The sequence below is a fragment of the Gymnoscopelus microlampas genome (assembly GCF_963454915.1).
Source record: "Gymnoscopelus microlampas genome assembly, chromosome: 18".
Taxonomy (NCBI): domain Eukaryota; kingdom Metazoa; phylum Chordata; class Actinopteri; order Myctophiformes; family Myctophidae; genus Gymnoscopelus; species Gymnoscopelus microlampas.
Genome location: NC_139955.1, coordinates 12,084,456 through 12,107,903, shown reverse-complemented (window position 1 = coordinate 12,107,903; position 23,448 = coordinate 12,084,456). Strand labels below are relative to the sequence as shown.

The following is a 23,448-nucleotide window of genomic DNA, read 5'->3' as shown; positions in this document are numbered from 1 at the left end:
ATCACTATGCGAGCAGCGTTTCTGATAGAATGCGGTCTCATGCTGTTTGCACAAAACAATACAGGAAAATAAATACAAAAGGGAAAAAATGATTGATAAATTCAACATTTGTTCCTGTTTTTTCAACTTCCTCCTTCTGCCTCTCTTTCTAATGAATTCAGTTCATTTTGCTTTATTGATATGCAAGATATATAAGATAAACAGTATTTTGAGCCATGTGGAATGAAAACAAGGAAAATACATTGACATCTCTGTCTGTCTGTCTGTCTGTCTGTCTGTCTGTCTGTCTCTCTCTCTACCATCTGTACCAGCCTATCCCCACCAGTCCAACCAGTATGTCCCCGACCCCAGTTGGGACGTTGGGGGGCAACCCCAGCATGCAGGACGTCTTCATACTGTCCCCTGTCTCTGGACTGTATGGCACCAGGTCAGAGACACACACACACGCACGCGTGCACGCGCGCGCGCATACACACACACACACACACACACACACACACACACACACACACACACACACACACACACACACACACACACACACACACACACACACACGTATCTGTACAGTATTTACGTGGACAAATACTGTACATATACATTTTGGGGTCCTTGACGTGAAAATGTTTCAGAATCTTTAAGAAGCGCGATGCCCAAATAAGCAACTACACTTTAGAATCAAGCCCGAAAAACCACAACCCACAACTACCAATACTGTATATACAAGCAACATTACATAAAAACAATCCCAAAGTCGCTTCTAATAAGCAGACATGGCAACCCTGTTCCTCTTGTGTGTGTCAGGGATGAGCTGGGCCTGATGTCATGTGACGAGATCAGCCGCTACACCGTCGGCTCCCAGTCCGGTTCTAAAGGCTCGGAGGCCATCAGCTACTACCTGGACCAGGACAGCGGCCAGTACTTCTCCCTGCTGGAGGGAGACGGACCCCCGGGGCCCGACTACGACCGAGGGGGCCGCAACACAGGGGTCCGCAGGCGTGACAAGACCCCCACGCATGGTAAGAGAGAGAGAGAGAGAGAGAGAGTAAGGGGTCTGGTGTCAGTCTCTGTGAACTCACCAGGCTTGAGACAGACCCCTGTCTGGCCTCCACCACACCCCCTCCCCCCCTTTTCCTCCATCCATGTTTTCTGAGCTCTTTCCATGTGTTTGTATGGTCTGTCAGTCATGCGCTACACGGCTCTGTTTGTCTGTGTGTGTGTGTGTGTGTGTGTGTCTACTGTAATACCTCGCGTTGCACACTGTCCCGAGCACACTGATCCACGTGACACAGGGGTCCATCCATTCAGGTCCAGGGGACCCCCAGATTGTCTCCAGTCCTTTACCACCCCCCCCCACCCAAACTCCCACCCAAACCCCCTCCCATACTCCCTCCCAAATCCCTACCCGAACCCCATCCCAAAACCTGATACCCAAACCTCTACCCAACCCCTCACCCATACCAGCACCCTAACCCCCACCCAATCCTCCACCCATACCGACACCCTAACCCCCCACAACCCAGCAAAAACCTCCGCCTTAACCCCCAGTCAAACTCTCCCAACTCCCCCCTCCCAAGCCTGTACCAAAACAGCCACCTCTTCTCCGCTTACCTCTCTGTTCCAGTCCTCACCCACACGTTCTCCGTGTCATCCAGCCTCCCGCTCCCTAATCCCCCCCCCCCCCACCCAGCCCACTCTCTGACTGCTGATTGGTCGTTCCAGGTGACCTCAGACCTGTTTCCATGCCCCCGGAATATAATTGGATGGCCGAGGCCAAGGAACCCAGCATGGGCAAGAGAGGGAGTCGAGGTATACACACACCCGCACAGACACACACGTGCGCACACATGCGCTTGCACAGACACACACACACACAGTATTCTTGATGCCGTGCTTTGCTTCATGTTCAGCTCAAACATCTCAGCTCATCATGCAGTTGTCCATGGTGATGTGGTTGTGAAACATACCATACTGCCATTAAAGGGCGGTGAAACCCTGGACCAAGTTTGTAGTTTGTTTTTCCTGTACAGGTTAAAAACTACATAAGGGTAAAAGCATGGCAGGCTGACGTTATTATAATAGAGTAAGCAATATAGTAAATATAGTAAAGTAAGCAATATAGTGGTAGCTAATACAATTAACGTAGTAGTTCACCCCAAAAAAATGTATTTTCTATCAATTACACACCCCATGAAGCCTTGAATTCATGGAGATTTTTTAGTTTTTGTTGCATTCCTGAGCCAATAATTTGATGACCGGCGGAAAGATGCTAATCTCTCCGGTAGGACACTCAAAGTTGACACTTTGAGGCTCCGCAGGTCATCAAATTATTGACTTAGGAATGCGGCAAAAACAACAAAATCTCCATGAATTCAAGTCTCCATGGGGTGAGTAATCGATAGAAAAAAAGTAATTTGGGGGTGAACTATCCCTTTAATAATGGGTGTGTTAGATTTAGGTCTTTAGGTGTGATAATGCCAATGCTTGCACATTGGCACGCCTAAATCGAACGCACCCATTATTAATTGTGTGGCCTGCAGCTGGATTGCTTACATCATGCTGCGTTCACACCGGCAGATACAAAAGATACAAAGATACAACGCTATACAGAATATAATTATGTAGCTTTGTAGCTGAAGTTGAAACCAGCTCAACCTTTTTTGTACCTTTGTAGCTGTTTTAGCTTTTGTAGTAGCTACAAACATCGTTGTATTGTCATGGTGCTGGCTTCCATTGACAAATAATGGTAGCCTGTATCTTTGTAGCTGCCATGTGAATATAGCATTAGTGTATTAGTACATGCTTCCATGCACTATAAGATCAGCCTGCCATGTTTTTAACCCTCCTGTAGTTTTTAACCTGTACAGGAAAACAAGCTACAGTACAAAATGGGCCTAGGGTTTCAAGCCCCTTTAAAGGACCATAACCGTGTTTTTGCATGTTTTTGCCCATTGACTACAAGTCGCGTACAGTATGTACGAAGGATTCTCTGCATTTGTTTCTACCTTCCAGGAAGCTTTTGGTTTCCATTCATTTCAGGACAGTTTGAAAATCAACTTAGAGAGCCTTGACAACACCTTTATTTGTTGTCAATGTTACGTTTTTAAATGCAGTTGAAAGCTCAGATTGAAAAGATTGGCAGTATGGTGCGTTCAGGTGCTGTCATGACTGCCGAACAGCATTGTATTAATGACCTATGTTGTCAGAAAATCAACCCCAGAAGACAAACCGTAAGCAAAGGCTGACATTGTGAAAGGGATAATGGGAATTTGGTACGTTCTTTCATTAAAAGGCTATGAAAATGAGACTGGCTAACAGGCAAGTCATTTTTCTCTACCACTCTATGAACTAGCACAAGAATGTATTATGTACCATTCCAAAAACGTAGCTTTGATGACAAGTACAGGCTGCATAAAATTCCCTGTGATGGTTTACCTCTTTCAAGCAAGTTTCAAGTCTTTTCAAGTTGGTTTCTAACTTAAACTGAAATTAATTGAAACCAAGTTTTCAACAAAAACGATGGTATGCTTCTAAATATTGTCTGCAGTAATGGAAGGTATATGCCATTTTTGTCAATGGGCTAAGACATGCAGAAAGTAATGGTATGGTCCTTTTAAAGTACAGCATGTATAGCAACTAGTCATGGTGTCCGGATCCTCTGAGACAGAGTTGGTTTAGTCTCATCTGTCTTCCCTCAATCATGTATAGACACAGTTTGGATCCAAAATCCAGTTAAAGGCAAACTTTGACCATTTTGAACCTGAATCACATTTGTTCTGATGTGAGGAGATCATACATACTGTATAATGTGAGAAAAAAAATGCCTTATTACGTCTTCTGTGTATTTCTCAGCGAAATAGAGAAGTATATGTCTGATGACGTCAAACGCGCCTTTTCTCGTAACCGAGCGTATGGTAAAGATTTCCCCTTTAACAGTTTTGAACTCTGGGTGGACTCATCTCTCCTGTCCTCCCACCCGTTGAACGTTCTGCAGCGAGACGCCATCATCAGTATTCTGCCGAGGATCCTCCACTCTCCACCAGAAAGTCTATGAATAACATTAAAAACACAATACTACCGTTGAGGGAGGGTGAGGGGCTCTGTAACTGTATCTCTCTCTCTCTCTCTCTCTCTCTCCCTCTCTCTGTTCCCTCGCTTACACCTTTCCTTTCTTTGCCTTTCCTCGCTCACACTTTCGCCAAATTCTCGCTTGTCTTTTCGTATTTAATGCTTTGCTGCCTGACGAGGTGAGAAGCTGCTACTATGAAGACCATTAGTGAGCTTAATTAGCACACGGCCGACTGATGAGATTTATTAACGGTGATCTTTTAAGTCGGTGTGATAGCAGACTGGCGTGGGTGTGACAGCAATGACAGTAGATCCGTCTCAGATAATACGAACAGTTTCAGGCCTTCTGCACCACGGTGTCACCCACGCTGTCACAGTATGGTTAGCGTACCGCCTTAACTTTTTCAACCAGTAGTTCATGGAGAACTTTGCCGGCATTTGAAATGAATCATATCATTTTGTTGTGAGGAGGACATGTGGAAATCAGGCTTAACACTTCACAATGCGTTCTCTGTGTCTGTGTAAAGGTGCATTAATTCCCATCGCAAGAAAAAATATCTCTGTAGTTGCTTGAAACGCTTGGTCGCAGCTGGTTAGCGTTGGTAAACGTGAGGCGAATGTCGCCTCACTTGGGATTTTCCAACTGGAGCGAAGATACCAAGGCAACGGAACACTTTGAATCCAAATAGGCCAATTGTGTGACACCTGACCCGAACAAACAACAACATGTTGTCACCTTTTTCACCTACAGTAGGGGGTGTTTGCATGCCCGTTAAGAGCTTGACCGGAAAATCACTTCCAGCCAATACATATTGACGTGGTTTTTATGTTATTTTACGTAAGCAGGTGGCGAGCTTCCATCACTAGTTCTTGACCCACAGAACCCTTTAGGAAGTGTTACGTTCAATAGGACAGTGAACAGACTGAGAGACAGGAACAGCGGGCAAGAGAGGGGATGACATGCAGCAAAGGGCCTTAGGTCAAATTTGAAGTGCAGGAAGAACTATAGAGCCTTATATTTATGTGGTATATGCTCTTACTCTATGAACCATCGGGGTGTCCCCAAAGTTCCCCCTTAAGCTTTTGTGTTTCCTATTTTTTTGTCATTTGCAGGGTGTCTTCAAAGTTCCCCCTTAAGCTTTTGTGTTTCCTATTTTTGGTCATTTGCGGGATGTCCCCAAAGTTCCCCCTTAAGCTTTTGGTGTTTACCCATTTTTGGTCCTTTGTTTATTACTAACTGTCTCGGTTCTGTTCACTCTTGTTTACTTCTGTCCTTAGTTTCTCTCCCTCTCCTTCAGGGTGATAATGACTCACCTCCTATGGTTCCTCTCTCTCCATCAGAGCACTCCTCTCCTCCGTCACGCAGAATATGTCTAACCACTCCTCTCTCTCTCTCTCTCTCTCTCTCTCTCTCTCTCTCTCTCTCTCTCTCCATCTCTCTCTCCCCACTTCTCTCTCCCCATCTCTATCTCTCTCCACCTTTTTCTCCATCTCTTTCTCCCTGTCCCTCTCTCCCTTCCTCCTTCTCTCTCTCTCTCTCTCTCTCTCTCTCTCTCTCTCTCTCTCTCTCTCTCTCTCTCTCTCTGTCTGTGTGTGTGTGTGTGTGTGTGTGTGTGTCCTAACAGACTCGGACAACTCCCTCCTGCGTTACCTTAGCGATGATAAGATCCTGGTGATCGAGGAGGAGCCTGAGGGTCTGGGGAGGGAGAGCCGCAGGGACTCCACGCGGCGCTCCCGACGCAAGAGTCGCAATCCCAGCAGCCCCAGCTTTCCCATCAGCCCCTCCATGCTGTCCTCCACCCTGCGCCTGGACCAGCCGGTCGACGCCATGCAAGTATGTACCGGCCACGCGCACGTATACTCAGTGGTGGAAAAAGTACTTACATTCTTTACTTAAGTAAAAGTACCAATACTGCAATATAAAAATACTCTGTTACAAGTAAAAGTCCAAAATTCAAAATTTACTTGAGTAAAAGTACAAAAGTATTGGCATCAAAATGTACTTAAAGTGCCAAAAGTAAAAGTACTAAATATTTGAAAATAGCTCACAACGTGTCGCGATGAGCTTGTAGATCGTCTATTTTCAAATAGCCTCGGTATAAAATAGGGCTAAAGTGGTTAATGTATGTTTCATTACAATATATCATAATTTATATCTGAAAAGTAACTAGTTACTAAAGTTTTCAAATAATTGTAGTGGAGTAAAATACAAAATACAAATACCTCAAAATTGTACTTAAGTACAGTACTTAAGTAAATGTACTTCGTTACTTTCCACCACTGCGTATACTGTACACACACACACACACACACACACACACACACACACACACACACACACACACACACACACACACACACACACACACACACACAGACACGCACACGCACACGCACACGCACGCAGGTTGAGGTTAGTTTCTTTTGCTTTAAAAATATATAATATAGATTTAAATGTTGTTTTGATCATAATTGGAGTTTGATGAGGAATGAGAGAATGTTAATGTTTGAAATGAATGTGGTCAGAGGGTAAGAAGAGTGGGCATCAAAGAAGAGTGGGCACCTTGACGTTAAATTGTTTTTTTTTCCCTAAAAATGTTTAAAAATATAATATTTGGAAAATGATATGTATAGTAAAGAATACGTTATTATGATATGCTTGAGGCATTCGACAATTAAGGGCCGGGCTGATATTTCTTCAATTGCTACAAAACGTGTATAGTCATTTTGGACAAAAACAAGAAGTTGAACGGGTTAACTCTGATGTACCGTGCATGTTCAAATCATTAAAGGAGAGATCCGGACATGTTAAGTGTTATCTTTGATGTGTCGCTAATCACTCACCAACGTAGAAAGGGCCGTTGAGTTATTTCAGAGATTCCCCTATTGTCCAGTCTGGCGACCCCCTCCGTTGGCATAATGGAAGGCTGAAATTCGCCTTATAGTCCAGGGGCCAACACTGATATTTTCACAAATTGGTACCACCTAAGGTGACCGTAAAGTTTTTGTATTTTTGTCTTCCTACATGTCTCTAGTTTATATTTTGGTATGATAACCCTTCCAATCTTGTAGCTTAATGGCAGTTATCACTACCTACCGGCTAATGTATCCGGTAGGAGACACAAAGTAGAATCTTTGTGTCTCCTACACCCGGGCATCAAATTATTGCGACAAAAAACAAAATATATCCATGTATTCAAGGCTTCATGGGGTGTGCAATTGATAACTTCTCAGATTCTTGGTGTTTGCAAAAAGACTGCTTTCCATAAGCTTGTAAAAGTTGACCCTCCTTCGGTCTAGGGTGGTCATAGCTGAATGGGTAGAGAGTCCCCCTGAAAAACTTAAAGGAGGAGTTCACCCAAAAAAATATTTATTTTCTATCAATTGCACACCCCATGAAGCCTTGAATACATGGATATATTTGTTTTTTGTCGCAATAATTTGATGCCCGGGTGTAGGAGACACAAAGATTCTACTTTGTGTCTCCTACCGGATACATTAGCCGGTAGGTAGTGATAACTGCCATTAAGCTACAAGATTGGAAGGGTTATCATACCAAAATATAAACTAGAGACATGTAGGAAGACAAAAATACAAAAACTTTACGGTCACCTTAGGTGGTACCAAAATATGGCTTGGCCCCTGGACTATTATATAACCGATGCAAAGTTAGTTTTTTCTCTACTCCTGCTCATAGTGGAGTCTCATGATACTCAAACATGCACTGAATGTCGCAGACGAGCCACCGTTCGTTCAGAACGAGATGACGCTTGTTGCTTGTTTCTTCCATAGAACCTGGCGTCTATAAGAAACAAGCAAACAGCGTCATCTCGTTCTGAACGAACGTTGCCTCGTCTACGACATTCAGTGCATGTTTGAGTATCATGAGACTCCACTATGAGCAGGAGTAGAGAAAAAACTAACTTTGTATCGGTTATATTAGGCGAATTTCAGCCTTCCACGCGCCTCCAATTATGCCAACGGAGGGGGTCGCCAGACTAGACAATAGGGGAATCTCTGAAATAACTCAACGGCCCTTTCTACGTTGGTGAGTGATTAGCGACACATCAAAGATAACACTTAACATGTCCATCCACTATATTTTTCTGGCAAATATTGTACTTTTTACTTCACTACAATTAGGCCTATTTTCACAACATAAGCCTCATCACTTAAGCCTTATTCGAAAATAGACAATTTAGTGAAAAGTGAAGTGAAAAATTGGGGGTACCTCTTCCGCAACTGGTGCGGACACTATGTTCTGTCCTACAGACATGGAGATTACTCTTGTAAGAGGACAGACTGAAGAGGACAGCCTGAAGAGGTCACAGATTGTGTGTGTGTGTGTGTGTGTGTGTGTGTGTGTGTGTGTGTGTGTGTGTGTGTGTGTGTGTGTGTGTGTGTGTGTGTGTGTGTGTGTGTGTGTGTGTGTGTGTGTGTGTGTGTGTGTGTGCGTGCGTGCGTGCGTGCGTGCGTGCGTGCGTGCGTGCGTGCGTGCGTGCGTGCGTGTGAGAGAGAGAGAGCGCGCGTGTGTACTTGTATAGCTATACTTGTGAGGGCCAAATATCCCTAGAATTTGTGAAATAGACATTGTGACACATGCATACTTATAATGCATTATACTCAACTTATAATGCTGTATAATTATAGTTATAAGAACAACATAGTTATAATGCTTTATAACAATAATCAACACATTATAAAGCATTTTATCATGACTCATCTGTATGGGGACCCAAGTATAAAAGCATTATAGTGTGATTATAAGTCATATAATAATAATATTTTGTATTTAGCCTACTGATAGCCTATGATATGCAAAGAATTTTGTCTGAAGTACAATAAAGTCATTATTGTCACTCGGACGCTCACACGCAGGCACGTACGCACGTTCACGTGCGTATGTGCACACACACACACACACACACACACACACACACAGGTTACATTTGTATGCAGAGTAACCATCTCGCGACTCATCTTAGTATCCTCATCACCTCAGACGTGCCTGAGACTAAATAGGAGTTTATTCTGTTTGCACACAGTAGGTAGGTATGACTCAGCATGACCCAGACCAATTACAAGAGCCACTGACAGACTGTGCTCACACACGCACACACACACACACACACACACACACACACACACACACACACACACACACACACACACACACACACACACACACACACACACACACACACACACACACACACACACACACACACACACACGCACGCATGCACGCACGCAGCAACCAGGCTTACAGAAGCTCTCTGCGTCTCTCGCAGTTCACACTGACTGGTGCAAGGTGTGTGTGTGTGTGTGTGTGTGTGTGTGTGTGTGTGTGTGTGTGTGTGTGTGTGTGTGTGTGTGTGTGTGTGTGTGTGTGTGTGTGTGTGTGTGTGTGTCTCGCACACAGTGGTGAGTCATATCTTTTGGGGTAACACATTACTGCACTCTTCTGTGGTAACAAGCTTATGCTTACCTTAATGTTTCTCCTCTCCTCTCATCTCTGTCCTACAGAGAGGTGCAGACACACTGCGTGCAGATACAACAGACAGGTGAGCGTGTGTGTGTGTGTGTGTGTGTGTGTGTGTGTGTGTGTGTGTGTGTGTGTGTGAGTGTGAGTGTGAGTGTGCGTTGTGTGTGCGTGTGCGTGTGCGTGTGCGTGTTCATATGCTTGTAATTGATGTAAAACAGGATAAATGCTCTTTTTATCCCTGAGGAGAAATAGTCATTTCAGCAGCCAAAAGAAGGTACATCAGCAATAGAAATCAACAGAAATAGACACTTAAACTAACACAGTAATTTCAGATACTTAAGAAAACAAGGAATGTGTCGCAGAATCAGGACAACAATGTACAGTTTATGATTTCATGCGCAGTTTATGATTTTTACTCACATTTACAGTATGTACCTGGAAGGTGCAGGGCAATTTGTCTTCTCAGCAACTTGCGCTCACAATCTGCGTGAACATTTGATTCACTTATGTCTGAATCACACTTTGCCGCACGGCGACAAAGTGTGATAACTATAATTAATTAACTATAAATTAGGCTTAAGGCAGCAACTAATTACACAATCCGTGCATGGAACTGAATCTGGTCACATTTCTGCATGTGAAGCATACATTAAAATATCTGGTGGAATGGTTGAATCTGTGCAAGACGGAGCCGTGAACCATGATGGAAATAAAAGCTAAATTACATAACATTTATTTTATCATAGCCAAATATTTTTAAGCATTCGTTTCCCCAATTTAGTCATTATGCCAATTAAGTTCTGGAGAGGAGAGGAGAAGCTGGGTCAGTGATGAATTCACAGAGGAAAAAACAAGTTTGCTGCAACTGCGTAAAGTTAAGCAGGCTATAAGCTCTACAAACACTGGAAAGCTATGTCCTCCCGATGGGGGCTCCTCACTTTGAAAAAATATTCGAGAGAAAAAGGGTAAAAGGAAAAAAAAAAGAGAATGTGATCAAATCAGCATGACAGCACACTAGCTGTGCTCAAATGAAAAAGGCCTAATCACTATAAGTATGACTCCACCATTGATTAGAAATATAAACTACTGTTCAGTCTTGATGTCACTAGAAGCTCCGCCGGTGACACAGTGCTGCCAGTTAATAACTGCATGTGAAGTTCACAGACTTACAGTAGTAGCTAAATCTGTCCATGAAGATTGTTTTTCTTCATACTGTATATCTTGGTTTGCAACAAGATTGAGCTAGCAAGGCAGTTTTGTGTATCTATGTCTATCAGTTTTGGGAAATGCTGCGATCTCGAGAAGTCATTAGCTGTTCAAGTTGGCTGGCTGACTCAACAGGGGCTAGACATTGCCTCAGTCAGACCCCATGTATTTCCAGGGAATCGAAGATAACACAACAAAAAAGTTTTTATTATTATAAAAAAGAAAATTGTGTGAATTGCCCTAGTTGGTAGTTGGTAACCGTTGTATACTTGCAATATTACACGAGAGGCTGTGCTTTACCATCACCGCTGGCACGACAGTGATGCCTGCCTCCCCCGGGTCAGCCGGGGCGTCTGATGGAGGGGAAAGGAACTGGTTGGAATAACGTGTTCCTTCCACGCGCTACGTCCAACCGGGGAAACTCCCCCCCCTGTCAGGTGATAAGTAGCGGCTTCTTAGCTCTCATGCTTTGAAGGAGGCATGAGCTCGGCTCTGGGCTCTCCCTAGGCTGGCAGAGGGAGTGTACTGCCCAGGATTACTTACTGTAGACAATTGGGGTGAAAAATTGGGTGAAAAAAATGTGGTTGCAAAATCGTGGGATAAACATTTAAAAACGTAAAAAAGAAAAAAAGAATGCACACCCTCTCATGTAATATCTCTGTAACTTTCATGTCCTAATGGCGTGTCTATCACTGCACTAATAGAGCTGTCCCTGTTTTTCTGTAGGTATTCTGGTTCGGGAAGTTCAGGAGCAGCCTCCATGAGGAAGGTAGGAGGACCACACAGAGAAGTAGGGTGTAACTCTTTGTGATTCCACTTTGTCCACTCGTGTCCCCTCATATCTCATAGTGATATCTCTTTAAAATGAACTATTTAAGAGTTTTTTTATTTTTGGCTGCATAAAACCCAAATTGTTTCAGTTGTTGTTCACTTTTGCTCAACCCGTGGACCAGAGGAAGCTTTGTAATACCTTTCTTTCAGTGAGGCTTTGAATACTACCATACTAAAATGGTCTCTAATACTTAATTTGTATGATGGTGTTGCACACTAGAAATAGTCGATCCATAAGCTCATGATGCAACGCGTTTGGTCACCGCTCAGGCCAACACAACACCCTGCTTTAAGTCATCATCAGTGTGACAGGTGGCTGTAACACACTCATGATTGTAGTCTCCATGAAGGCGTGTGGGTCATCTTCTGAAGGTGGCAACAATCGTCTGAAATGAAACAGACAGACAAGAAGCTACATGCTACATGGAGAAAGGCATCAACACCGTATGTCCCAGAGACTAAAACATGTCTGAACATGTTTCTGTCCTCTCTTCTTCTTTCAGTCTTTCCATTACACCTCCCTCAGAACGAAAACCAAAAAGAGAAGTAAAGGTAGAATTCTATTCTATTCTATTCTATTCTATTCTATTCTATTCTATTCTATTCTATTACAATATATTGACAAAGCTTTGGAGGTAAACATGTATCCTGTCCTGTCCTGTCCTGTCCTGTCCTATCCTGCCCTATCCTGCCCTATCCTGCCCTCTCCTCTCCTGCCCTCTCCTCTCCTCTCCTCTCTTGCAGGTTCTCTGACCAGTGCAAGTCGGAGGAGGATCTCCTGTAAGGATCTTGGTCATGGAGACTGCGAGGGCTGGCTCTGGAAGAAGAAAGATGCTAAAGGGTACTTCACACAGAAGTGGAGGAAGTACTGGTTCATCCTCAAAGAATCATGCCTCTACTGGTACACCAACCAGAATGTAAGAAACTTAAATACCATTGGTACACCAAGCAGAATGTAGGAAACCCCCCCCCACACACACACACACACACACACACACACACACACACACACACACACACACACACACACACACACACACACACACACACACACACACACACACGTACTTGTACTGATTATGTCAAGTCAACATGTAATATCTAACATTGATTATTATTTAATTCTGAATACTTTGGTGGTAATATGCATAATAGAATAGTGCAGTCAGTGGCGTCTATTGTGTGTGACTCTAACTCTGCCTGTGTATCTGTGTATGTGTGTATGTATCTGTGTCTGTCTGTCTGTCTGTCTGTCTGTCTGTCTGTAGGATGAGAAGGCTGAGGGTTTCATCAGTCTTCCAGAGTTTAGGATAGACAGAGCCATCGAGTGCAGGAGGAAATTGTGAGTGTCCCTGACATGTCACTCATATGTCTAATCAACAATTCACGCACGCACGCGCGCACGCACGCACACACACACACACACACACACACACACACACACACACACACACACACACACACACACACACACACACACACACACACACACACACACACACTAATGACTCTCGGTCTTTCTGATTCATTGCAGTGCCTTCAAAGCCTGTCACCCCAAAATCAAGAGCTTTTTCTTTGCCACGGATTGTCTTGAGGAGATGAACCGGTGAGTGAGTGTGTGTGTGTGTGTGTGTGTGTGTGTGTGTGTGTGTGTGTGTGTGTGTGTGTGTGTGTGTGTGTGTGTGTGTGTGTGTGTGTGTGTGTGTGTGTGTGTGTGTGTGTGTGTGTGTGTGTGTGTGTGTGTGTGTGTGTGTGTGTGTGTGTGTGTGTGTGTGACACCCAGGAGTCAGCCCAGCTCCTTATCCAGACATCAGTCATATCAAAACTTGACTACTGTAACTCGCTCCTTACTGGCCTCCCGGCATGTGCACTTAAGCCCTCCAAATGATCCAGAATGCCGCAGCACGCTTGGTCTTCTTCAACCAGACAAAATGTTCACATGTCTCTCCCCTTCTCCACTCCCTCCATCGGCTCCCAGTTATGGCACCCCCATATCTTCAAAGCCTGATCCAACATTCAGATCAGCTAACACAGGGAAACTGTCAGAACCTTCCGTAAAACATCCCGGACAACGTTCCACACGTCCCAGACTCTTCTCCCTTCTGGCTCCCAAACTGTGGAACTAACTCCCCATTGCAATTAGAACTGTAGACTCACTCTCAATCTTCCACTGTAATCTGAAGACTCATCTCTTCAGACTCCACCTTAGCCCGTAGCACTTGCCGTAGCACTTGCCCTATCCTCGACGACCTTGCAGGCTTATGCAAAGGATAAAATGTAATTTAGATGTTATGTAGACAGATGCAGGTCATTTGTAGACCTGGCATCCTATAGTGTATATAGTTTCAATGTACAAATTATTGCTTTTTTGGATATTCTTAGACTGATGATAGGTTCTTGGTTTCCTAGATCATACAGTAGATTAGTATTTCATGTATTATCTCGTGTTTTCCTTGCTTACTGTAAATCGCTCTGGATTAAGAGCGTCTGCTAAATGCCTTAATTATGTGTGTGTGTGTGTGTGTGTGTGTGTGTGTGTGTGTGTGTGTGTGTGTGTGTGTGTGTGTGTGTGTGTGTGTGTCTGTGTGTCTGTGTGTGGGTGGGTGCGTAAGTGCGTGCGTGCGCGTGCGTGTGAATGTGTGTGTATTTGTGGGCATTATTCAGGACATCATGTGTACATTGATGAATATTTCAGTTGAGTAAACCAAGTTTACACAGTGCAACAACCCACTAACAGTTACTCATGAATTATACATGAATGTGAAGTCTGTGTGGTCCAAGATCCAACTGTGTGTGTGTGTGTGTGTGTGTGTGTGTGTGTGTGTGTGTGTGTGTGCGTGTGCGTGTGCGTGCGTGCGCGTGCGCGTGCATGCGTGTACGTGTGTGTGTGTGTGTGTGTGTGTGTGTGTGTGTGTGTGTGTGTGTGTGTGTGTGTTGGAGTGTGAACCTGGCTTTATATAGTTCAAGGTCCAAACTCTGTGTGTGTGCGTGCGCGTGTGTGTGTGTGTGTGTGTGTGTGTGTGTGTGTGTGTGTGTGTGTGTGTGTGTGTGTGTGTGTGTGTGTGTGTGTGTGTGTGTGTGTGTGTAGTGTCTGCTGTTCTGCTGTTGTCACTGATGAGCTGTAATTCTCCTCAGCTCTCCTCAGAAGTCATGTACTGTTAATAGGGGGAGAGTCATTAGCAGGATAGATTTGACATTGACACAATAAGTCTCTTAACCCATTGAGACCTATTCTGAACATTTTGCTTAAAAAATATGTGTATATTCAAAGATTTGCACACATTTTCATGTATAATAATAGCCAAAGTAAAAAATATGGTCAAAGTGTATATCATACAACAAAGATAGCAGATCACCAAGCTTGTAACTTCTGAGCTTGTACTGTAGATCTGATCATTGAAAACATTTAGAAGATGTATCTTTCTCAAAGAAACTAGTTTGCCAGGAAAACATCAAACCTAACATCCATCTTAAACGACACGCTATCTAAGTAACATTCCTAGCGTTTATAACGACGTGTGCAGCGCTTTTCTAAACAAAGTTACAAAGTGCTTTACAGCCATTTTAAAAACAGCAAACAACCAAGCAATAAAAACAACACATTAGCAACAGAATAAACAATGTACAGCAGAGGTGCCAATTAAGGGCAGATAGACAGTCCTAAGAGAAACACTTTTAACCCATTTTATCCGGGAACGCATCTGTGTCATTTTAGATTTTAGCTATAGTCATTATTTTATACTTTGGCTATTCAAAAATAGCAGATATACAAGCTCATAGCACGGCACCGAGTGCCGTGCTATGAGGTTGTAGATCTGCTATTTTTGAAAAATCATGAAAACTTGTGCAAATCTTTGAATATATATATTTTTAAAGCGAACATTTGTAACTCAAATCTTTGCTTCTCGGGATCCCTGGAACTAAATATTTTGAGATGGGGGTCCGCGACCAAATACATTTGATTTTGGATGGTCCTTGACATGAAAAAGTTTGAGAACCACTGATACTATAGCAACGTACGGGTTTCAGAAAACTGTTAGGATTTAGAAGACATTTGTAGGTGCCTTCCCGGATCGAATGGGTTAACATGCAAGCACTTTGCGCTGACGACACTAACGTTTGGTCGATAAGCAGGTGGTGTAACAGTAAACCCAGCTCTCTGAGACATCTGGACCCCGCTCCCCTTATCTCGGTGTCTGGGTTTTAATTGGGGGAATCCTGGGAAGCCAATGACGAAAGTCGGCTTCCTGTGAGAATGCACTTCCTGGTGTGACACCTGTTCCTTCAGGCTACGGGTCTATTCTTAGTCAGCGACCTCATTACCAGCAGTCTGCGCAGAGAGGAGAACATAGAGAGGAGAGGAGCATGGCTGTATGAAGGAGACACAATGGAAGGAAGAAGGGGGGGGGGGTAGAAATGGAGAGAGAGTATGAGTGAGGTAGAGAGAGGGAAGGAGAGAGAGAGAGAGAGTGAAGGAGAGAGAGAGAGAGAGAGAGAGAGAGAGAGAGAGAGAGAGGGGGAAATAGATACAGGGGAGGGAGGGAGGAGAGAGGGAGAGAGAGGGAAATAGAGACAGGGGGAGGAAGGGAGGAGAGGGAGAGAGGGAAAGGGAAGTTGAGCACCGAAGTGTTACGTCACAGCCGCTAGAGGGCGCTATCCCCCTGGGTCGTGACGTTATTTTTTGTGTTGAAATCCCCATAGGGGAGTGTTATAGATCACGTCATATAAGAACTGTGTTCCAAAAATAAACAAATCATCCGCGTGTTTCTGTCAGGGGGGGGGGGGGGGGGGGGGCTCTGCATCGTTTATGATGTTCATTCATATCTGATACAGCCTGTTTATGGAGAAATTTTTATTCATTCTGCCTGTCTTTAAAACTACACTTCCGGGTCGGAAATCACTGTCCCTACAGCAGCCGCGTTCATGAGAAATGTAGTCTTTGGGTCGTTTGACTTGTTTTAGCGTTTATTGTGTTACTCTTTGGGTAAATGTGTACATTTTCACCTTCAGTCGATGCTTCATTATCCATCTGAGTAAAATCGCTGGGGTGGTGTGTTCACACACAGTTCTTATATGACGTGATCTAAGATTCCCCTATGGGGATTTCAACTTAAGAAATTGCGCCGCGACCCAGGGGATAGCGCCCTCTAGCGGCAGTGACTTCAGGACTTTGGTGCTCTATAGAGACACGAGGAGGAAGGTAGGTAGGAGAGAGAGAGAGAGAGAGAGAGAGAGAGAGAGGGAAATAGAGACAGGGGAGGGAGGGAGGGAGGGAGGTAGAGAGCAGTGTGAGATTCTGACAGAATGGAGCAACAGACGATTGTCAGCTCTCTCTTTACTCCATGCGCGTGCGTGCGTGCGTCGTGTGAGGATGGCTATTAAAAGATACAAATGTGAAGGATTTAGTGTGTCAGTGCTTTATTTGTCTGTTTTATTTGACCCAACTCCTCTCCTCTCCCTCATTGCTTCTGTGTTTCTAGGTGGATGAACAGGTTGGGATTGGCTGCTATTGGTTACACTCCTGATGACAAAGTGCCACGCCCTGATGAAGGTGAGATGCATCCATTTGGTTACAAACAAACAAACAAACAAACAAACTGACGTTCTGTTCATGGCTTACTAATGTGTGTGTGTGTGTGTGTGTGTGTGTGTGTGTGTGTGTGTGTGTGTGTGTGTGTGTGTGTGTGTGTGTGTGTGTGTGTGTGTGTGTGTGTGTGTGTGTGTGTGTGTGTGTGTGTGTGTGTGCGTGTGTGTGTGCATGATCAGACTATTGGAGTGAGAGTGATCAGGATGAGGTAGACGGCTCGATGACACTCAAACAGGAAGTACCGTCCTCTCTGTGTGACACCTACCACCGCACGCCATCAGTGAGTACACAGAACACACACACGCACATACACACACACGCACACGCACACACACACACACACACACACACTCCACGCCCGTACAATTTCTTTGCAGTGTTTCAATCTAATAGAATATTTTATTTTAAAAGCCTCACAGTTTTCAGAAGTGCAGAGAGTACAGCTCTCAGCATGAATAATACATCTGAGTGAGACACTGGCTCTATTAGCAGCCAACGCTACACTAGCACACTGCCAGCTTGCAGACTCTCAGACGCACCGCCATCAGCCTCTTGGTGGCAGCACAGAGCCGGGCTTTTCACAAGCACAGGGCAGGCCCCTTAGTCACATTACACAGTGCTGTGGAAGTCCTTGAAAATGCTCCCATTTGAATATTAATGTCAGGAACATGCTTTAAGTTAAATACATTGTGATTTGTGTGTGAATATATGGCATTGTGTCAGTGCTGTAAGTATTCAAACAGCACTGGCATGATGGTGATATTGAGTAAATACAGTAGCCTATGTCAGCCGTGTTTTCTGCAATGAGGTCCTTAAAAATTGCGTCCGAGCACCTTGAAGGAGCATGAGATAATAGCTTCAATATCGAAAACTATATGATATATGCTATGGATATACAGTATGGATGGATATATGGTATATGAATGGGTGGGTGGAATGGTGTACAAGACACCTTTGAGACCGTGGGACATGGTTTTACCATCTCAGTCATGTCATGTCAGTCACTGCTGGATGTCATTGTCATCTCAGCCATCTCACTGCTTTCTATCTATCTTGTCTTCTGGTCCCTCCTCTACACTCCTCTATACTCCTCTCCTCTATACTCTCTCCTGTCCTCACTAACCTTCAAACTCCTCCCTCCGCCCTGCACCTCCTCATCCTCCGCCCCGCATGGCCAGGCTCACCTCCTAAACACCTACGACCAGCTGCCCCGCTCCGCCAGCTCCATGAGCCTGCTGCGCTCCACTCCCTCCCCCCTCCCCCTCCCACCTCCGCCGTCCATGAGCGCCTCCACCTCCCCGGTCCCGCCACAGATGGTCTCCTCCACCTCCCCTCTCCTCCCTCCTCCCATGCAGGTCAACTCCTCCAGCCCCTTCCCGGAGCCCAAGCACGGGCGACACTTCTCCAGCGAGTCCACCCACTCCCACTCCTCGGCGGAGGACCAGCGGGGCGACGGCATGGGCATGGGGACGGGCACGGGCAGCACCAGCACCCACTCGTCGGGCTGCCGCTCCACGCACCGCGAGCGCCGCTCCTGGCAGGACCTCATCGAGACGCCGCTGACCAGCGCGGGGCTCCACTTCCTGCAGACGGGCCCCGGGGACCTGGAGGTGGGCGGCTACGGGGGGGGCGGCGGCGTGGGCATGGCGGGGGACGCGGGCCCGTACGGGGGGCTGGGCAGGCCGACCATGTCCCCGGAGAGGCGCCGGCAGGCCACGCTGCCCGTGCGGCGGCACCACGCCGCCGAGAGGGACCGAGAGCGGGACGGGCCCTTCCCGCTGGAGCGGGGGCCGCACACGCACTACCACACGCACCGACGCTCCCACAAGCAGCGCAGCCAGAGTCTGCCCAGGAACAGAGACCCCCGGCCGGGCAAGCTGCTGCAGACCCCCGCCCGCATGGAGGAGAGGAGCGAGGACGAGGAGGCCGAGAGTCACTGTCCAGATATCATCGAGGGCGATGATGGTGAGGAACAGGACATATGCACATGCAGACACACACGTACAAATGCACGTGTCGTGCACGCACACGTACGCACACTTTTTCTTTCAAAATTATTTTTTTTTTACCATTTGGGGATTTTTTAAACCCCAACCTCAACCTTAACCCTAAACCTATAACATTAAAACTGAACCCCAACCACTAGCTCTAGACCTATAACCCCTAAATGCCCCTGACTCCAGACTGAATCATTCTCTAATTGTTCCCATAAATCACGTTTGTCTGCTTTTACTATCCGCTATCGCTGGTCTCAGACTTGCGGGAGATGCGAGTCGAGGGCCGCGAGAGGCGGGTCTCCGAGGGACGAGAGCGGCGGGTGTCGGAGGGCCGAGAGGCGGAGCCGCTGGATGGCCTGGAGCAGCTGTACCGGGCCCTGGAGCAGGCCAACGTCACGGCCCTGGGGGACCCCCGGCCCTGCAGCAGACAGGAGCTCAGACGCTGCTTCACCCAGAGAGCCAGGGACCCCCTGCTGAACGACAGACTGCACCGGGTCCGAGCCCTTCGCAGCACCCTGAAGGTACTACACGACACGTACCTCTAAATGCTTTCGCACGCACACATGCACGCACGCACGCACAAATATTGGTTCTTCAGAGGTTCATTAAAACAGTGGTTCCGAACCTTTTTTTTTGGATCAGGGCCCACTTGAAAATCTTGAAAGCTTTCGTGGACCACCCACCTGACCACAATGGCTGTCATGTTAAGTGGTCAGATGGGTGGGCCGCGTGCATTTTCAGAAACATGTTTAGTTTAATGATCAATTGATCGATTGAGTTGCTAATTGGGTCAAGGGAACTATGTATTCATTACGGCCGGAAATGAGCATTACCTTTCTGTAGTGGCCTATTATAAGTTTTACGGTATCAAATATGAAGAATTACCCCACCCACATTCTAGCCCATACTGTATAATGTGAATTAGCTATATCCAAGCTAACAATCTTCAAGTAAACATTTTTTGTGTGTTCTAGAGCAGGGGTTCACAAATGTTTCCATGCCAAGAACCCCCAAATAGTACCCTATTCTGAAATTACTTTTAAAATATTAAAATAAATAATAAATTGAGATATTGTACATCAAATTGAAATATTTTCACAATAATGATGCCAGGTTGATATCAGTGCTTAAACTGATACAATAAATGTTATGAATTGGATTTGTCTCCCCATTTTCTTATCCTTACCAAATGGCTCTCTTGGCGCCCCCTGGTGTCCCCGTAGGGGGTTTCGGCCCCCTACTTTGTGTACTAGAGCAGTGGTTCCCAAACTGGGGGTCGGGACCCACAGGGGGGTCCCCAACTTAGTCCCCAGATGATTTGCTTAATGTGCACTCAACAGTAAACAAACCAACATACAGTATAAGCTGAAGTTATAATTTAATGACTTTGAAGACCTTTTTAATACCAAATTGGCCAAATTGGCAAATATTATGTAAAAAAGAGGCAAGCATTGTGAAAATAGCCGATCTACAAGCTCAGAACGTCTCGCGATGTGAGGCGTTGTAGTTCGACTATTTTCACAATATTTATCTACGATAAAGTGTTTGTCAGGGTGGGGTGTCCCCAGTTCAAATAATGATTATCTTGGGGGTTCGCGGCCTGAAAAGTTTGGAAACCCTTCTACTAGAGCTGTAATAACAAATAAAATGTTGAATGTCCTCCCCCTCTTGTCAGTCCAAAGAGTCGGAGCTGGAGGTGATCTGTGCGTTGCTGGAGGATCCAGGTCTGTGTTCCCAGAGCTTCAGGGAGTGGAAGCAGTGGCACGCAGAGCTCTTCTCTGACATCTGTCAGCTCAGCCCCGGGACCAACGGACAGGACGACCTGTCGCCGCTGGCTGCGCCTCTCATGACACACACACACTCCTTCATAGAGACGCACGTCTGAGGGGGAGCGCCGAGAACGCAACGCACGAGTGGCACACGCACACACACGCACACACACGCGCACACACACACACACACACACACACACACACACACACACACACACACACACACACACACACACACACACACACACACACACACACACACACACACACACACACACACACAGACACACACAGATACAGTATATAATCACGCAGAATCAGACAAACACATGCGCTCACACATACACAAACACATAGGCACACAGATATATAACCAATTCACCATGCAGAATCAAACACGCACGCACGCACACACACACACACACACACACACACACACACACACACACACACACACACACACACACACACACACACACACACACACACACACACACACACTAGATCAGTCCTCTCCTGATCACTACCCCGAGTACGCACACATGCTAATTCTCTCAAACACACACACACACACACACACACACGCACACGCCGGCGTAGAAACACCATCATTCACTGTAAGATGTGTAAATATCGCGGAGGCAGCAGTGAAGCGCGTGTACGAACTTTTGATAATCCCGAGGACCCCCCGCAGGGTGCCTACTGCATGCCTGAACAGAAAGCATTAATCCTCCTTTGTCTATGGAAAAAAAACAAAAAAACAAACTCAGCATAAACTCAACAACACGCTTGTCAAGCAAACTGGAAAAAAAATCAAACAGAGACTTTTTGACATGTTGGTTCCTTTGTATTTCTCTTGGTTTTGCTATTTCACGGTTGATTTTCGGGGGGCAGGGGGGAGTAAATGTAGCAGCAATACAGAGGAGAAACCTTTTCACCACAACACTGTACCTTTTGTACTGATGAACTTTGCACCCAGAGCCACCAGTTCTCCCCCTTTCCCCTTTCCTCTCTCTCTCTCTCTCTCTCTCTCTCTCTCTCTCTCTCTCTCTCTCTCTCTCTCTCTCTCTCTCTCTCTCTCTCTCTCTCTCTCACTGCATATCCTGTTTTAGTTGTAGGGACCCTTACTGTTACTCCAGGCCGGGTTTTCATGACGGGACAGCGTGGGGGAAGTGACTTGAGAAGAAGTGACTTTTAACTTAACCCAGAGAGGGTTACAAATGGATTTGGTTACAATTGTAACCCTCTCTGACAAACCGAACACTGAGGATTTTACTGTCACACTGGCACTTGTAGCCGTCGATGCTGCTGTTTCATCTGAATCTGGATCCAGCTGTTGGAAGACCCCTCGCGTCCTGAGTCCGTCCCGTCGGCTTGGACGCCAGCCAGCCAGCCAGCCAGCCAGCCAGCCAGCCAGCCAGCCAGCCAGCCAGCCAGCCAGCCAGCCAGCCAGCCAGCCAGCCGGCCGAATCGAAACTGTGAACTGTGTCGTCGATGAAGTTTAAAAAACAAGAACAAAACAAAAAACTGATCGATTCTTCTCTCTGCAGAGACGGATTCTACTCTGATAGCGATGTGCAATTTACAGAGATTTTATTCCTTCGGTTCTGTTCTTGCATCTTCCTCTCTCTCTCTCTCTGTCTTCTTTTTTCTTTCCTCGCTTTCTTTCCTTCTCGCCCCGATTTCTCTCCATCTCCTCCCTCTATTTGTTTTTGCGCAAGTCTTTTGCGTTCCTGTCTATTACCTACCAATTATTCTCTCTCTCTCTCTCTCTCTCTCTCTCTCTCTCTCTCTCTCTCTCTCTCTCTCTCTCTCTCTCTCTCTCTCTCTCTCTCTCGCTCTCTCTCTGTCTCTGTCTCTCCAGTCGTCAGAGACTTGTGTATATTTGTATACTGCTGTGTATACCGATGTATATGTTTGCGTTTCCACTACCACTGTGATATGCTTATAGAGGTAGCGGAGGAACTGCAGAGTGTGTGTACTTACAGTATATATAGGTACTGTACTCGCGCGGGTGCAAGACAAAAATATCAAAATATTTCTATTTTTGTTTCATTCTTTCTAAAAAGCAGCGAATGCAAGAGCTAGGGGGTTCTATCAACGGAGTCACTCGCCACAAAAGAATGCACTTTCTATATCTCTATTATCTCATCTTGGCTGCATCACAGGGTGTCCAACTCATCGGCCTGTATACCGTACATATTGCTGTTCAATAATATCAGGTAAAGGAGCATTTGCCGTTTTATTATTTCCTTTTCGGGGTTTTTATTTTTTCCTTTCGTTTTCTAAAGAGTTTGTGTACAGTCTACAGATATATTTAAACATAGGAGAAATATATAAATCTATTTACGTTTTTGTGTCATAGATATGATGTTGAAGTAAGATGCATTCTATGCCAAGGTCTTTTTGCAGTATCCCCCTCTTCACTCTGTGGACGCAGGGTGCCCGTTACCGCACCGCAGGGTGCTTGTTATCGCACCCATAAAAAAGTCAAACAAAAAC

The 23,448-nt window shown here is 45.6% G+C and overlaps 2 protein-coding genes across 2 annotated transcripts in view; both read left to right on the top strand.

The window, feature by feature from the left end:
* The window catches only part of LOC311033520 (uncharacterized protein), a 267,268-nt gene extending 259,864 nt beyond the window's left edge, over window positions 1-7,404 (top strand). The window contains exon 3 of the transcript XR_014599491.1: window positions 7,394-7,404. The gene's annotated coding sequence lies outside the window, so the exon portion shown is untranslated. The remainder of the gene's footprint in view (window positions 1-7,393) is intronic.
* LOC311033515 (connector enhancer of kinase suppressor of ras 2) overlaps window positions 1-21,059 on the top strand; it is a gene marked incomplete at both ends in the record, with an annotated part of 107,868 nt that extends 86,809 nt beyond the window's left edge. The window contains 15 exons of the mRNA XM_084041044.1: window positions 312-427; window positions 805-1,019; window positions 1,723-1,809; window positions 5,694-5,902; window positions 9,595-9,632; window positions 11,486-11,528; window positions 12,094-12,142; window positions 12,335-12,507; window positions 12,859-12,932; window positions 13,125-13,196; window positions 17,071-17,141; window positions 17,357-17,457; window positions 18,356-19,142; window positions 19,433-19,695; window positions 20,850-21,059. Coding sequence (XP_083897170.1) covers window positions 312-427; window positions 805-1,019; window positions 1,723-1,809; window positions 5,694-5,902; window positions 9,595-9,632; window positions 11,486-11,528; window positions 12,094-12,142; window positions 12,335-12,507; window positions 12,859-12,932; window positions 13,125-13,196; window positions 17,071-17,141; window positions 17,357-17,457; window positions 18,356-19,142; window positions 19,433-19,695; window positions 20,850-21,059 — 2,508 coding nt within the window. The remainder of the gene's footprint in view (window positions 1-311; window positions 428-804; window positions 1,020-1,722; window positions 1,810-5,693; window positions 5,903-9,594; window positions 9,633-11,485; window positions 11,529-12,093; window positions 12,143-12,334; window positions 12,508-12,858; window positions 12,933-13,124; window positions 13,197-17,070; window positions 17,142-17,356; window positions 17,458-18,355; window positions 19,143-19,432; window positions 19,696-20,849) is intronic.
* Window positions 21,060-23,448: the final 2,389 nt, after the last annotated feature.